Source organism: Salmo salar, chromosome ssa12 (genome assembly GCF_905237065.1).
Source record: "Salmo salar chromosome ssa12, Ssal_v3.1, whole genome shotgun sequence".
Taxonomy (NCBI): domain Eukaryota; kingdom Metazoa; phylum Chordata; class Actinopteri; order Salmoniformes; family Salmonidae; genus Salmo; species Salmo salar.
The window spans coordinates 51,236,227-51,253,860 of NC_059453.1; the positions used below are offsets into that span (position 1 = coordinate 51,236,227).

Sequence of the window (17,634 nt, forward strand, 5' to 3'; positions counted from 1 at the left end):
GCTTATGGTAGAGAAATGAACATTACATTCTCTGGCAACAGCTCTGGTGGACATTCCTGCAGTTAGCATGCCAAATTTCATGCTCCCTCAAAACTTGAGAAATCTGTGGCATTGTGTTGTGTGACAACTGCACATTTTAGAGGGGACTTTTATTGTCCCCAGCACAAGGTGCACCTGTGTAGTGATCATGCTGTTTAATCAGCTTCTTGATATGCCTCACCTGTCAGGGGGATGGATTATCTTGGAAAAGGAGAAATGCTCACTAACAGGGATGTAAAAAAAAAGAGAGAAATAAGCTTTTTGTGCGTATGGAAAATGTCTGGGATCTTTTATTTCAGCTCATGAAACATGGGACCAACACTATATGTTGCGTTTATGTTTTTGTTCAGTATAAATATACTTGACCTCTAAACTAACCACCTCTCTAAACTCCAAATCTGAAATCTCTATTTAATATTTATATTTTGACATATTTATTTTGGCATATATTTGTTTTTTGCAAGAGTAGACGTACTCACTGTGCTACTGTATCTCAGCCCCAAATCCTGATTTGGGGAATGTAATTTTGAGGTATATTCACAATTTCAATTTAGGATTCCGACCATACTTTATTATGCCTAAAAAATGCAGTCCCCTTACTGTTTTTCAAAGTGAAAACTCAGAGTTGGGAACGGCAGTCTTTATGCTGTTCTCTTGAGAAAAAATGTGTAGTAAAGTTCACTTCTTTGGGATTTTCTTTTATAATAGAAAAAGAAAGAACAAGAAATGGGGACAATAAATGACCAAGAACCAATTGGTTGAGTAATTCTTATGGAGGTTATTTGACCTTCCAGATCTATAGATATAATGAATATGATTAAAGCTTTTGCAAATTGGTCATGTTGAAACCGTTTGAATAATTATTTTAACTGACAATATAAAATAACTCTGAAAGGAAACATTTCACATATATATCTATATATACAGTATCTAAAATAAATCAAATTACACATGTGTAGTATATATATATATATATATACTACACATGTGTAATTTGATTTATTTTAGATTCAAAGTACAACGCTGCATTAAATGAAATATTTTTCTAGAAAGTCATCAGTTTATAAAAGATTATATATACATAAATCCCTTATTTCGTTCCGTTTATATTACAAGTGGTTTTAGTTGACATTTTCAGTCAAATTCTAGGTTTAAATGAAAACAAAATAAATGGAATTATGAATAGAAATGAACATTGCCAAACTGTTGTGCTGCCGAAGGAAAATAGCTTTTCTGTGTTTGGGTGATTGTAAAACAGGCTTGGATGTTGTTGCTTCATTTATAAACTCATGTTGACACAACTACCTAGTTATATGCAACGCATTGGATATCTTCATTTCTACATTTCTACTCTTTGGTATTAGTGGACCTTTCATTATTCAATCCAAGTATACTTTAGTAAATTGTATACTGGTAATACTTTAATGTAGGGGCTTTACACTAAAAGACTAACACATTTATAAGCTATATATTATACCTTCATATGCCCTACATAAACGTTCACGTTTATGCTCACAACTGCAGGTCGGTAGATGTTGCGGTCCCCTGTGGCTCAGTTGGTAGAGCATGGTGTTTGCAACGCCAGGGTTGTGGGTTTGATTCCCACGGGGGACCAGTATGGAAAAAAAAAAAATGTATGAAATGTATGCATTCACTATTGTAAGTCGCTCTGGATAAGAGCGTCTGCTAAATGACTAAAATGTAAGTGTCACTGCATGTCTTATGTCAACTTACGGTTGTTAATCTTAGCTGACATTTGCATGTATAAATGCTTATGTAGTGCTTATGACAGTGTAATGAACTGTTATGAATGTGATGTTTCCCTATGTATGTAGAGCCCCATACACTACAGTGTTAAGTAGCCCCTATTTTCTGTGGTATTGGCTCTAGCCCTGCTCTCTGCCAAACAAGGTGAAAGATTGAGATGACAGATGAAGAACAGTTTACATGCATCCTATAATTATACATCTTTCAATGTAGCCAGTGTTGTTCTAATGTCTGTTTATATTTTGGATTTAATCGATGCTTCTGTCCAAAATTGTTTACAAAAGCTGAAATATTCTGTATGGATGTACAAAATTAGATTTATCGTAATAAACTGCAAAGTGACTTTGTGAGTGTGTCTGAGTTGTTGGGATTCTGACTGTGATCTGCCACTTGAGTTCATTTAGACATTTCAGTTCATATGGACATTTGAGTTCATAGACATTTGAGTTCATTTAGACATTTCAGTTCATATGGACATTTGAGTTCATAGACATTTCAGTTCATATAGACATTTCTGCTCATATGGACATTTGAGTTCATAGACATTTCAGTTCATATAGACATTTCTGTTCATATGGACATTTGAGTTCATAGACATTTCAGTTCATATATACATTTCTGTTCATATAGACATTTGAGTTCATATAGACATTTCTGCTCATTTGGACATTTGAGTTCATAGACATTTCAGTTCATATAGACATTTCTGTTCATATGGACATTTCAGTTCATATAGCGTAGACATTTCAGGTCATATTACCTTTCCAAACACGCTATTGTTTCCTCTGGCCTTGCTGAGAACATTTTGAGTTCCATTACTGATTATTTGCTGTGAATATGGATATTGGAATAGAACAAATATGTGCAATGGCTGGGGGTTCCTGAGGACTAGGTTGGCCTATGTCATACCTTGTCAATTGAAATTCCTTGTCATGTCATATGCCGATTTCTTGTTAAATAGCACCACCTTGTGGCTAAAAACACAACAATACACAGTGGGGGGATAAACAGTGAACGCTAAACCATTGGGAGAAATCTGCCAAAAATGAATAGCTACCCTTTTTCAACGCAGCCAGTCAGTATATTACAGTTACAACACAACTGGACGGGTGAAAGCAGACTCCTAGCACCACATCAATTCCACCTATCCTGTATTTTCAGATTGGTACAGTAGATGAGAGATGGGTCCAAAAAGTAATAGACATTTTTTAAACTTTTCAAAACATGAATGAATTTATATACATTTTTACAATGTAACTTGAAGTAATGTTCAACCTATAGGCACTGAACAATTTACAAACACATTACTCATCAACCCTTAACTGTAGAGATACAGTATGTCTGTGCACTTGAAAAAAAAAGTTTAAATGTTGTGGGATAAATACGGTGTAGTTCTCCTTGTTTAATAGTGGCCCTCCTCTACATTTAATTACAATATCTTAATCAGGTTTCGTTCTGTTTCAACTCTGGCCTCTTCCTCATAGTACTCCATGATCTCCTCAATCTCTTGCCTGTGTCTCTCCTTTATCTCCTTCCTCTCATTCCCTTTCTCCTCTCTAAATCTCTTTAGCTTTCTCTCCATCTCCCCCGTCCTATCAAACCACCTCTTAAGCTCAATCTCCAACTCTCTTTTCTTCTCCTCATCCCTCTCGTCTATCCAGCTCTGATATCTCCCATAAATGTATGGATTACTCCATCTTTATTCTTCAGACATTCCTGCACCTCCTTCTCAAACCTCTCTCTCATCTCTTTTTCCTCCCTCTTGTTTCCTCTCTCTCTCTCTTGCTCTCTCTTGCTCTCTCTCGCCCTCTCTCTCTCTCTCTCTCTCTCTCTCTCTCTCTCTCTCTCTCTCTCTCTCTCTCTCTCTCTCTCTCTCTCTCTCTCTCTCTCTGTATTATTACCTACATCTCTCTGACCTGGGCATCTGCCTCCTAGTAGGTCTGACTGCTGTAGAAGTTCTCTCTGTTTCCTGTTACTATCTCATCTACCTGCTCCAGCAGATCTGGGACCTGAGTACAATGGGCCCTGTCCTTAATGTTGAGGTACCTGCTCCCACATTTCTCTACAAGCTGTTCGAGGTCCTGACTCCCTGCTTGGAGAAACTCCAGAATGCTCTGCTCTTCCAGGACGTCAGCATGGGTGAAGAGAATGTCCCCAGCAACCCTCCCCAAACATCTCCTCCATTCTCTCCAGCAGCTCTATCTCCTCCCTCTTGGGAGGATTCCACTGGTTTGACCAGGAAGAAGGTGTGGGGTCCCTGGGCAGAGAGATGGCCACCAGCTGTCTCTATGGAGAGATTTCAGTGCCAACAGAATTTCTATTTGTGTCACACCCTGATCTGTTTCACCTGTCTTTGTGATTGTCTCCACCCATCTTCCGCATTATTCCCAGTGTATTTATTCCTGTGTTCTCTGTTTGTCTGTTGCCAGTTTGTCTTGTCTTGTCAAGCTTACCAGCGTGATTTTCCAAGCTCCTGTTTTTTCCTAGTCTCTGTTTTTTCTAGTGCTCCCGGTTCTGATCTCTTGCCTGCCCTGACACTAAGCCCGCCTGTCTGACTATTCAGCCTGCCCTGACCTCGAGCCTGCCTGCCACCCTGTACCGTTTGGACTCTGACCTGGTTTATGAACTTTTGCTTGTCCTCGACCTGCCTCCTGCCTGCCCCTTGTTGTTTAATAAATATCAGAGAATCGAACCATCTGCCTCCTGTGTCTGCATCTGGGTCTCACCCTGTGTCATTATAGCTGTCAATGAAGTATGATTTACAGTGAGGGAAAAAAGTATTTGATACCCTGCTGATGTTGTACATTTGCCCACTGACAAAGAAATGATCAGTCTATAATTTTAATGGTAGGTTTATTTGAACAGTGAGAGACAGAATAACAACAAATAAATCCAGAAAAACGCATGTCAAAAATGTTATAAATTGATTTGCATTTTAATAAGGGAAATAAGTATTTGACCCCCTCTCAATCAGAAAGATTTCTGGCTCCCAGGTGTCTTTTATACAGGTAACGAGCTGAGATTAGGAGCACACTCCTAAATGGAATGGAAGAAACACAAAAGAACTGTCAATCTCCCTCGGCCTGTGGCTCCATGCAAGATCTCACCTCGTGGAGTTGCAATGATCATGAGAATGGTGAGGAATGAGCCCAGAACTACACGGGAGGATCTTGTCAATGATCTCAAGGCAGCTGGGACCATAGTCACCAAGAAAACAGTTGGTAACACACTACGCCGTGAAGGACTGAAATCCTGCAGCACCCGCAAGGTCCCCCTGCTCAAGAAAGCACATATACATGCCCGTCTGAAGTTTGCCAATGAACATCTGAATGATTCAGAGGACAACGGGGTGAAAGTGTTGTGGTCAGATGAGACCAAAATGGAGCTCTTGGGCATCAACTCAACTCGCCGTGTTTGGAGGAGGAGGAATGCTGCCTATGACCCCAAGAACACCATCCCCACCGTCAAACATGGAGGTGGAAACATTATGCTTTGGGGGTGTTTTTCTGCTAAGGGGACAGGACAACTTCACCGCATCAAAGGGACAATGGCCGTGGCCATGTACCGTCAAATCTTGGGTGAGAACATCCTTCCCTCAGCCAGGGCATTGAAAATGGATCGTGGATGGGTATTCCAGCATGACAATGACCCAAAACACATGGCCAAGGCAACAAAGGAGTGGCTCAAGAAGAAGCACATTAAGGTCCTGCAGTGGCCTAGCCAGTCTCCAGACCTTAATCCCATAGAAAATCTGTGGAGGGAGCTGAAGGTTCGAGTTGCCAAACGTCAGCCTCGAAACCTTAATGACTTGGAGAAGATCTGCAAAGAGGAGTGGGACAAAATCCCTCCTGAGATGTGTGCAAACCTGGTGGCCAACTACAAGAAACATCTGACCTCTGTGATTGCCAACAAGGGTTTTGCCACCAAATACTAAGTCATGTTTTGCAGAGGGGTCAAATACTTATTTCCTTCATTAAAATGCAAATCATTTAATAACATTTTTGACATGTGTTTTTCTGGATTTTTTTGTTGTTATTCTGTCTCTCACTGTTCAAATAAACCTACCATTGAAATTATAGACTGATCATTTCTTTGTCAGTGGGCAAACGTACAAAATCAGCAGGGGACCAAATACTTTTTTCCCTCACTGTATGCCTCGCTCAAAACAACTGTTAATTCAGAAATGCGAAAACTTGACTTCGGGAATAAACGTGCTCTGACTGAAAATAAGTTTTGAACGGTCATCTAACTCAGAATTGTAAATCCGGGCTCTTTCTAGAGCTACGACCTGAAGATCAATGATGTCATCATGATTCAACCTTGTTTTTTTAAAGTTCCCAGTTGTTTTGAATGCACCATAAATCCAGAGAATGCCAGACTTTGATAACAAAAATTGCCCAAGAAGGACCACCGCACCACCTTCCTGTTCAAGTGAGCACAGCACAACAAGGTGAGTCCAAAAATGTATTGTATGCTGCTGCGTAAATTATGTAATATGCCAGGTAGATATGCATACCGTAGCTAAGAAAGTAATACAAAGTGTATGTTGTGTAGAAAGATAGTTAGTAGCCCATGTGCCTCAGCCTAATAATTTGGTCTATTTACCCCACTCAATTTCGCCTACTGTTCTGACTTGGTGGTGCACATGTAGCCTGTAACCTGTTTTAGAGAAATGTAATCATCAAATATTGTAAGCGCTTTCATTGTCTACTTATATACCCCCTTTATTTATCCTACGGTTCTGACTTGGTGTACAGGGAGAATACTGTAAGAACGGCCCATGTTCTGAATTCTGTCGCTGTACATTTCAAAAGTGCTAAACAAATAGTTATATTGACTATGTCCATCCTAGCTGGCTAATTAATGTCTTAATTGAAATTGCGTCCCCTTATGCCATAGTTTGTACATCTCAATTGTCACTGGAAACCATATTTGTTTAAGCAAGTCAGCCATATTAGCTACAGTATGTTTTTTTTTAAAAGGCAGTAAATGAACTGTTTCGCTGCCAGACAAGGCTCTGCTGATAGCCAGGTGTAGCAGTGGTAAGATGTTGGGACTGCTGTTCGGACAGCTTTATGTATAGGCCCTAACAGTTTATGGACACCGTTTGTCACCGTTATAGGGCAGTTAATGGCCTGTTTGGCCCTGTCCGGGGTATCGGATGGGGCCACAGTGTCTTCTGATCCCTCCTGTCTCAGCCTCCAGTATTTATGCTGCAGTAGTGTATGTGTCGGGGGGCTAGGGTCAGTCTGTTACATCTGGAGTATTTCTCTTGTCCTATCCGGTGTCCTGTGTGAATTTAAATATGCTCTCTCTAATTCTCTCTTTCTCTCTTTCTCTCTTTCTCTCGGAGGACCTGAGCCCTAGGACCATGCCTCAGGACTACCTGGTATGATGACTCCTTGCTGTCCCCAGTCCACCTGGCCGTGCTGCTGCTCCAGTTTCAATTGTTCTGCCTGCGGCTATGGAACCCTGACCTGTTCACCGGACGTGCTTGTTGCACCCTCGACAACTACTATGATTATTATTATTTGACCATGCTGGTCATTTATGAACATTTTAACATCTTGACCATGTTCTGTTATAATATCCACCCTGCACAGCCAGAAGAGGACTGGCCACCCCTCATAGCCTGGTTCCTCTCTAGGTTTCTTCCTAGGTTTTTGGCCTTTCTAGGGAGTTTTTCCTAGGGAGTTTTTCCTAGCCACCGTGCTTCTTTCACATGCTTTGCTTGCTGTTTGGGGTTTTAGGCTGGGTTTCTGTACAGCACTTTGAGATATCAGCTGATGTACGAAGGGCTATATAAATAAATTTGATTTGATTTGATTTGATTTGATTTGTTAACGTATTGTTTAGTGTTGTGTTGTGTAGTGGCTTTGCTGGCATGCATCCCACTTTATTTATTTTTTGCCCCACCAAGATTTACATGTTAAAATCACCACTGGCCTTCAAACAGCCTGAGTGCACTTATTCTCCTTTGCCTGAAATATAGCCAGTCAGCCTTAGTATGTGTGTGCCGAGCCTTTCGCCAAATGGAATTCTTGAGGTGGAGTAACTCTGCCAGATCACAGTTAAACCAGGGGCTGAACCGGTTTTTAATTCTCATTTTCTTTATGGGGCGTGTTTGTTAACAATACCACTGAAAATGCCAAAACGAAGGTCCAAGCGTATTCCACAGAGGGGATCAAGCTTATTCTATACCAATTTACAGAGGCCAGGTCATGAAGGAAGGCTTGCTGATTCATCTCTGGAGAGACCTGAAAATAGCTGTGCAGCAACGCTCCGCATCCAACCTGACAGAGCTTGAGAAGATCTGCAGAGAAGAATGGGAGAAACTCCCCAAATACAGGTGTGCCAAGCTTGTAGCGTCATACCCAATAAGACTTGAGGCTGTAATCGCTGCCAAAAGTGCTTCAACGAAGTACTGAGTGAAGGGTCTGAATAACTATGTAAATGTGATATTTCCGTTTGTTTTTTTGTTTTGTTATTTACAAACATTCATAAAAACCTGTTTTTGCTTTGTCATTATGGGGTATTGTGTGTAGATTGATGAAGGAAAAAATAAACAATTTAATCCATTTTAGAATAAGGCTGTAATGTAACAAAATGTGGAAAAAGTAAAGGGGTCTGAGTACTTTCCGAATGCACTGTATCTGTTTAACTGAAATGACAGAGGATAACTAACATTAGGCAGAAATATTAGGCAGATGGAGAGTATGAGGTGATGTTCAACCGTATTGGTAACTTTGAGGAGAGTCTACTTCAATAACCTGGTTGAGGAATGTACACTGTACAGTAAAGATGGTGATGAAATTGTTTAAATAATCTTACCTAGTTTTACATTTTCATTGCTGACATCCTCCACTTGTTTACCGCTCTCTTCCAATAGGTTGTCCTTCTCTCCCAGTCTGTGGTTCCTGGCTTCTAGTTGAATGTATTTTTCCTGCAGTAGGACTCTATCGACTTGGTTGTTCTTGTCCTGCAGGTCCTTCCCCAGTGCCTCCAGTTGTCTCTTACTTTTCTCCACCTCTTTAATAGTGTTTTCCAGTAGTCTCCCTTTCTCTCTCACTTTTTTGGTCATATCATTCAGTTGCGTGTCTTTCTCCTGAAGGTGTTTGATGTCCTCATTCAGATGCTTTGTAGTTTTTTCTAGGCTGCCCTCTGTGGCCGTAAAGATGCATTCTCTAACGTTTGTGTAATTTCAGCCAGTAGTTTTGAAAGAGGTGCTCACTAGCCAAAACGGGTCCCTGTTTTTTGTGTACTACGTCATCCAATTCTGTACTACATCACCCATTTTATGTGGTATGTTACGAAGTTTGCAATTTGTGTGACATGTTACAAATCCAATTTGTGCAATATATTAGGAATTTGTTGCCCTTAAGATCCTGTCGTGCATCTTTAAATGATTTCTCTCCTCCAGAGTTGAGTTCTTCTCTTTTAGCTTCTCTTCAGATTCACTCGATGCCTTCCTCTTCTCCTCAAGTCTGTCGTTGTCTTCTAGTTTCTGGCAGCCTGTCTATCTCATTTAGTTCTTCTTACAAATTAATCTCTGAGGGAGAGCAATGAGAGTCGTTAGATTTTTATTGATCGCTGACATTGTGATGGTCGTCTTCATATTGTGATGACCATCTTCATGTTGTAAAAAGGATTAACCTGACACTATGATGTAAAACAGAAAGGTTTTCTTGATCCTCCATTATCCAAGATGGAAAACCATGAATAATAATAACAAAACAGAATGCATTAGTTATTATCATTATGAAATTACCATCTGTCACATTATCCAATCAAATGGCATAAGTAATGGCACTTTTTTTTGAATTTCAGGAAATTAACTTTAACTGCAACAAAATCTGGTTTAGGGCCCCCAAAAGGCTAGATCTCTGCAGCTCACTGGAATTCAGACAGGCAAACCTCCGTTTACTGGCCCACCTCTCTTATTTTAAGACTACCACAACCTTTATTCATTTGTTTTCTTGTAAAGAATTAAATGAAGGCCTCATGTTGAATCATTTGAAAGCACCCTCCACTCTAATTACCTCTCTTCCACTCCTTCTCATCTCCTTTCTCTCCATATCTTATTTCCAAACTCATCCCATCTGCCCAGATTCCCAAAACATCTGGTTGCTTTGGGCATGATCCAGATGAGAAGCATCCAGAAGCCTGAAGCGGAAAGAGTGAAAAGAGAGGGGGAGAAAAGAAAAAGCGGAGGAAAGACAAGGGGGTGGGATATGAGAGAGGAAAACACAACGGAGAAAGACGACTGAGAAAGACAATATTGATATCTTAAAAAGTGCTAGACTTAGAGAAAGAGAGAGAGGGAGAAATATATATATATATACAGAGAGAGAGAGAGAGAGAGAGAGCGAGAGAGAGAGAGAGAAAGAGTATCCTGGCAGCCATCCAGGTCTCAGCCCAAAGCCAGGTCTTTGCTGCCACTTCTTGTCTGTCCAGAACATGGTGCTGTTCCCACTCTGCAAACTGCTCTCAGGTCAGTCCAACTTATCCATCAAGGCACCTTCACTTCTTCTTTTCCTCTCTCTCTCTCCCTCTCTCTCCTTATTTCTCTCTATACCTCAGTTTCCTCTCTCTGTGAATACTCACATCGCAGGCAATGGTAAACAGGTCATGGTTTTTCCAATTGCGAAATGGAGGAGAATGAGAGATGTTTTTTTTTGTTCATGTTTTAACCTCATACTGTTCTATCCGAAGCAATCAACCTGTGCAGTAGGCATGAAACAGAAGAAAACGCTGCAAAAACAGAGTGAAACAGGAGACCCGGAAAGAAACACTTGTTTTCATTTTCTATTGCAAAAGTTTTTCTACTGTGTCCCCTAATGAACACAATTCTGGCGTCCTGATTTTACATTTTGGATCTTTGTTTCTTAGATAAGATCTTGGTAGCTCACTGACTACAAGACTTTCAGGACACGATAGTAGGCCTACATGAAACAGGTTAATTTAGAATGTAGCCTTGGGTGACACAGCCTACAAGTTCTGTAATGATACCGAGAGAGATTTTCACTACTAAAAGGATTGCAAGTTGTCACGCTTCCAAAGTGTAAGTGCATTCTTCTCATTCCCAACCTGGACTTGTAACATTTCTTCCCTCATCAATGCTTCATTTTCAGGGCCACTGAGACGTTTGTAAGCTGTGTACATAAAGGCCCAATGCAGCTGTTTTTATCTCAATATCAAATCATTTCTGGGTAACAATTAAGTACCTTACTGTGATTGTCTTCAATTAAAATAGTTTTAAAAATTACGAAAAATGGCTTTTTAGCAAAGAGAAAAGAGCAATTTCTCAAACAAGAATTTTGCTAGGACTGTCTGAGAGTGTTCTGAGCAGGGAGGGGGAAACTGAAAACTAGGTGTTATTGGCAGAGAGTTTTGGAACTATCTTCTGTCTTCTTCTACGTGCTTCTACATCTGCATTGCTTGCTGTTTGGGGTCTTAGGCTGGGTTTCGGTATAGCACTTAGTGACATCGGCTGATGTAAAAGGGGATCTATAAATACATTTGATTGATTGATTAATTATTGGTCCATTAACTAATTGGTGATGCGACCAGGCAGGCCAAACTCCATCACACCAAAACAGGCTGCATTTCAGGCGGTTTTTTCAAACAACTGTTACACTAAAAGGGCATTATCATAATTTTCACAACTTCACAGTATTATTCCAAACTCATAGTGTGGGAATGTATACTGCTCAAAAAAATAAAGGGAACACTTACACAACACATCCTAGATCTGAATGAAAGAAATAATCTTATTAAATACTTTTTTCTTTACATAGTTGAATGTGCTGACAACAAAGTAACACAAAAATAATCAATGGAAATCCAATTTATCAACCCATGGAGGTCTGGATTTGGAGTCACACTCAAAATTAAAGTGGAAAACCACACTACAGGCTGATCCAACTTTGATGTAATGTCCTTAAAACAAGTCAAAATGAGGCTCAGTAGTGTGTGTGGCCTCCACGTGCCTGTATGACCTCCCTACAACGCCTGGGCATGCTCCTGATGAGGTGGCGGATGGTCTCCTGAGGGATCTCCTCCCAGACCTGGACTAAAGCATCCGCCAACTCCAGGACAGTCTGTGGTGCAACGTGGCGTTGGTGGATGGAGCGAGACATGATGTCCCAGATGTGGTCAATTGGATTCAGGTCTGGGGAACGGGCGGGCCAGTCCATAGCATCAATGCCTTCCTCTTGCAGGAACTGCTGACACACTCCTGCCACATGAGGTCTAGCATTGTCTTGCATTAGGAGGAACCCAGGGCCAACCGCACCAGCATATGGTCTCACAAGGGGTCTGAGGATCTCATCTCGGTACCTAATGGCAGTCAGGCTACCTCTGGCGAGCACATGGAGGGCTGTGCGGCCCCCAAAGAAATGCCACCCCACACCATGACTGACCCACCGCCAAACCGGTCATGCTGGAGGATGTTGCAGGCAGCAGAACGTTCTCCACGGGCGTCTCCAGACTCTGTCACGTCTGTCACGTGCTCAGTGTGAACCTGCTTTCATCTGTGAAGAGCACAGGGCGCCAGTGGCGAATTTGCCAATCTTGGTGTTCTCTGGCAAATGCCAAACGTCCTGCACGGTGTTGGGCTGTAAGCACAACCCCCACCTGTGGACGTCGGGCCCTCATACCACCCTCATGGAGTCTGTTTCTGACCGTTTGAGCAGACACATGCACATTTGTGGCCTGCTGGAGGTCATTTTGCAGGGCTCTGGCAGTGCTCCTCCTGCTCCTCCTTGCACAAAGGCGGAGGTAGCGGTCCTGCTGCTGGGTTGTTGCCCTCTTACGGCCTCCTCCACGTCTCCTGATGTACTGGCCTGTCTCCTGGTAGCGCCTCCATGCTCTGGACACTACGCTGACAGACACAGCAAACCTTCTTGCCACAGCTCGCATTGATGTCCCATCCTGGATGAGCTGCACTACCTGAGCCAATTGTGTGGGTTGTAGACTCCGTCTCATGCTACCACTAGAGTAAAAGCACCGCCAGCATTCAAAAGTGACCAAAACATCAGCCAGGAAGCATAGGAACTGAGAAGTGGTCTGTGGTCCCCACCTGCAGAACCACTCCTTTATTGGGGGATGTCTTGCTAATTGCCTATAATTTCCACCTGTTGTCTATTACATTTGCACAACAGCATGTGAAATTTATTGTCAATCAGTGTTGCTTCCTAAGTGGACAGTTTGATTTCACCGAAGTGTGATTGACTTGGAGTTACATTGTGTTGTTTAAGTGTTCCCTTTATTTTTTTGAGCAGTGTATATAAAACACATTTTTGACTGCACTGGGCCTGTAGCCCTTTCCTGCAGTGAAATGACCAAATCGCCCTCTAGTGGCCTTATGGGTGGAATGTTATTAATATTGTTCATCATTTCATAATTAGTCAACATTATTTCAAAAACCTGCTTAAAATCTGGTGTTTCTATATAAAATGGTTTTGTTACATTTCAGTCTTCTGTGATCTATATACAGTTGAAGTCGGAATTTAATCTCCGTTTTTCACAATTCCTGACATTTAATCCTAGTAAAAATTCTCTGTCTTAGGTCAGTTAGGATCACCACTTTATTTTAAGAATGTGAAAGGTCAGAATAATAGTAGAGATAATGATTTATTAAGTTTACATACACTCAATTAGTATTTGGTAGCATTGCCATTAAATTGTTTAACTTGGGTCAAACGTTTTGGGTAGCCTTCTACAAGGTTCCCACAATAAGTTGGGTGAATTTTGGCCCATTCTTCCTGACAGAGCTGGTGTAACTTAGTCAGGTTTGTAGGCCTCCTTGGTCGCACATGCTTTTCCAGTTCTGCCCACAAATTTTCTATAGGATTGAGGTTAGGGCTTTATGATGGCCACTCCAATACCTTGACTTTGTTGTCCTTAAGCCATTTTGCCACAACTTTGGAAGTACGCTTGGGGTCATTGTCCATTTGGAAGACCCTTTTGTGACCAAGCTTTAACTTCCTGACTGATGTCTTGAGATGTTGCTTCAATATATCCACATAATTTTCCTTGCTAATGATGCCATCTATTTTGTGAAGTGCACCAGTCCCTCCTGCAGCAAAGCACCCCCACAACATGATGCTGCCACTCCCGTGCTTCACGGTTGGGATGGTGTTCTTTGGCTTGCAAGCCTCCCCATTTTTCCCTCTGAACATAACGATGGTCATTATGGCCAAACAGTTCTATTTTTGTTTCATCAGACCAGAGGACATTTCTCCAAAAAGCATGATCTTTGTCCCCATGTGCAATTGCAAACCGTATTCTAGCTTTTTTTATGGAGGTTTTGGAGCAGTGACTTCTTTTTTGCTGAGCGGCCTTTCAGGTTATGTCGATATAGGACCCGTTTTACTGTGGATATAGATACTGTTGAATCTGTTTCCTCCAGCATCTTCACAAGGTCCTTTACTGTTGTTCTGGGATTGATTTGCACTTCTCACACCAAAGTACGTTCATATCTAGGAGAACGCTTCTCCTTCCTGAGCGGTATGATGGCTGCTTGTTCCCATGGTGTTTATACTTGCGTACTATTGTTTGTACAGATGAACGTGGTACCTTCAGGCGTTTGAAAATTGATCCCAAGGATGAACCAGACTTGTGGAGGTCTACAATTTGTTTTCTGTGGTCTTGGCTGATTTCTTTTGATTTTCCCATGATGTCAAGCAAAGAGGCATCGGGTTTTTAAGGTAGGCCTTGAAATACATCCACAGGTATAACTCCAATTGACTCAAATGATGTCAATTAGCCTATCAGAAAGCCATGACATCATTTTCTGGAATTTTCCAAGCTGTTTAAAGGCACAGTCAATTTAGTGTATGTAAACTTCTGACCCACTGGAATTGTGATACAGTGAAGTATAAGTGAAATAATCTGTCTTTAAACAATTGTTGGAAAAATGACTTGTGTCATGCACAAAGTAGATGTCTTAACCGACTTGGCAAAACTATAGTTTGTTAACAAGAAATTTGTGGAGTGGTTGAAAAACAGGTTTTATGACTCTAACCTAAGTATATGTAAACTTCCGACTTCAATTGTAAAGTATAAAAATTGAATACATTTCAACTCTATATCTGACATGGTATAGGTGTTTTCTTTTTTTAAGCCCATAACCATGTGTGTGAAGTGTATACTTTTGTTTCAAAATAGATTTGTTTAAGACTACCAAGGAACACTCTGTGTGACCCTGACTTAGCCCACTGCAGTAAATAAGATAGGAATGTATGCTCTCCCTCTTCGAATCAAAAGGGCCACAGATCCATTACTGTGTATTCTAGGCTGATGGAACCAGTGTGGTAAGTTTGTGTGTGTGTGTGTGTGTGTGTGTGTGTGTGTGTGTGTGTGTGTGTGTGTGTGTGTGTGTGTGTGTGTGTGTGTGTGTGTGTGTGTGTGTGTGTGTGTGTGTGTGTGTGTGTGTGTGTGTGTGTGTGTGTGTGTGTGTGTGTTTATCTGTACACACCAGCCCCAGGTCAGTTAACCAGTAGGCTATGTTGTGTTATATCCAACAGGGTCAGTCAGAGTGACCAAGAAGCAGCTGGTCCTGTACTGTCTGCTCCTATCTCTGCTCGTATGTGAGTGTTACATCAGTATTTGTTCTCTCGTCACATTCTGTGCCCAGAAAGTGGAGAACGCTTTTGTTTTTGTCAGGGTACCTTTCGTGCTGTAACCTCATTTGCCCTGACTGGTGTCTAAAAGTAGTTCCCTTCATTTCAGCCATTTTCAGCTAAGAAAATATGATACTGACAAACAATTCGGTGACACGTCTTTCCAAACATTCTGTGGTAATATGGACAGATGAAGATAATTAAGACCAACTCAATACATTCTAAACTTCATTAGAAAAGTGCACTGCTCTAATTGCTTCACATTGTAATAGAACCACTCACACTAAATATTTGATTTGTTCCTATCGTATAGTTGATGTGTTTCTATGTAATTAATCTGTAAAAGTTAATAAATTGCACGTTATGAACATGGTTGACAAATTCTTGACTTTTTTTCTCCTCAGACTTTTTAAGATGGAGGAGAGCAGTGCTCAAGGTGGACACGCACCCTCTTCCTCTTTCTCAGGAGGCAGAATCAGGAAGTGAGGTCAGAGACATAGGGGTGGGCAGTGTGGAGGAACAGCAACAGCGCCTCCCCCTGGAGACATCCTGGGGCGCTCCTCTGGTGTGGGGCGACTCTGACGGCTCAGCGTGGCGGAGGGCCGAGTTTGCCCACCGCAGCGTCCGCACAGGCCTGCTGACGCTCGCCGTGGGGCCCTACGGCCACTTCCTGCGCCGCTTCCTCTCCTCGGCCGAGCTCTACTTCCTGCCCGGTAACACCGTGGTCTACTACGTTCTTACAGACAGCCCTCGCAACCTGGATCCCCCGACCCCGCTGGGCCCCGGCAGAGAGCTGAGGGTGGTCCCTGTGGCGGAAATGCCCGGCTGGGAGCGTCTAGCCCAGGGCCGCATGGCCCTGCTGGCGGCCACCATTAAAGAGCCGGTCAGGCATGAGGTGGAGTACGTCTTCTGCATGGACGTGGACCAGGAGCTGGTGGCCCCGGTGGGAGCTGAGATCCTGGGGGAGCTGGTGGCCGCTCTGCACCCGGAGCTCTACGGCATCCCCCGCCACTCCTTCCCGTATGAGCGCGAGCCCGCCTCGCTGGCCCACGTGGAGGAGGACGAGGGCGACTACTACTACACGTCGGAGCTGTACGGGGGTCTGTGCGCCGAGGTGTACGCCATGGCCCAGGCCTGCTCCCAGCTCATCCTCCAGGACCAGGAAAAGGGGCTGAGGGCTCGCGGACTGGAGGAGAGCTACCTCAACCGCTACCTGATCAACCGCAGGCCCACCTGTGTCCTCTCGCCCGAGTACAGCTGGTGGGACTCAGCCCTGGCCGCCGACGTGCCCACAAGGAGGGTGGTGTCCCTGGGGAGGCAGTGTGACACCCTGGAGCCACAAAAGAGACAGGAGCAGAACTGCTGAGAGGGTTATTTCTTTGCTTTGTCATAGAATTATAACGACCATAAAATGTAGACAAATTCAAAAAGCTATTTTAAGGCAAACACAAGGATCCCTTGGAATCTTTTGATGTGTCAGTAAATAAACTAATGGCAGCAGACCCATTGGAGTGAATAGTGTGTGTGTGTGTGTGTGTGTGTGTGTGTGTGTGTGTGTGTGTGTGTGTGTGTGTGTGTGTGTGTGTGTGTGTGTGTGTGTGTGTGTGTGTGTGTGTGTGTGTGTGTGTGTGTGTGTGTGTGTGTGTGTGTGTGTGTGTGTGTGTGTGTGTGTGTGTGTGTGTGTGTGCGCGCGTGTGTGTTTGTCTGCAGCCTATCTCTTCTGCACCAGACAAAAAATGAATTAACCTGTCTCTTTAGACACAGGCCTATACCATTAATGTCAGCTTGGAGATACGACTCCTAAGGCTTTTGTGGTTTCCAATAAGAGTCAACATTGTAAGTGCCCACTTTCACTGCACTGGCCAATCATTAACTGGTGGAGCTGCCGTTTCAAGGTCTTTAAATACACAGCAGTGGGATGCTGCTTCCCCACGTGCCATGTTGGCCTTTGTGTTCAGGGCTGTGTGTGTGCAGAACTAGAGGACACTAGGCAAAGTGTTCCCATTGTCAATGTAATAAGTATCCTCTGTCTTATACTGCTTACGAAAATGTTTGTTCCCCAACCGGTCGTTTACAGCACATTCGGTGCTGGGTGAAATCGAATATGCAGTCGGCATATGAATATAGTGACAGGCGCTTGGGAAGAAACATGAGAATACTGAAAATTACACAAAAAGACCAGCTATAACTCACCAACTTTATA

General features: G+C 42.6%; 1 protein-coding gene across 2 annotated transcripts; it reads left to right on the top strand.

Moving 5' to 3' along the window:
• The first annotated feature begins 9,966 nt into the window (after nucleotides 1-9,966).
• Nucleotides 9,967-16,933, top strand: LOC106565313 (globoside alpha-1,3-N-acetylgalactosaminyltransferase 1). Of its 2 annotated transcripts, XM_014132259.2 has the most exons (3): nucleotides 9,968-10,297; nucleotides 15,336-15,398; nucleotides 15,836-16,933. In XM_014132259.2, exons 1-3 carry the CDS (start codon nucleotides 10,264-10,266, stop codon nucleotides 16,795-16,797), a joined length of 1,059 nt encoding a protein of 352 aa, XP_013987734.1. In that variant the 5' UTR covers nucleotides 9,968-10,263; the 3' UTR covers nucleotides 16,798-16,933. The 2 variants fall into 2 exon arrangements, with proteins under 2 accessions (XP_013987736.1, XP_013987734.1); XM_014132261.2 differs by lacking the exon at nucleotides 15,336-15,398 and having other exon boundaries at nucleotides 9,967-10,297.
• Nucleotides 16,934-17,634: the final 701 nt, after the last annotated feature.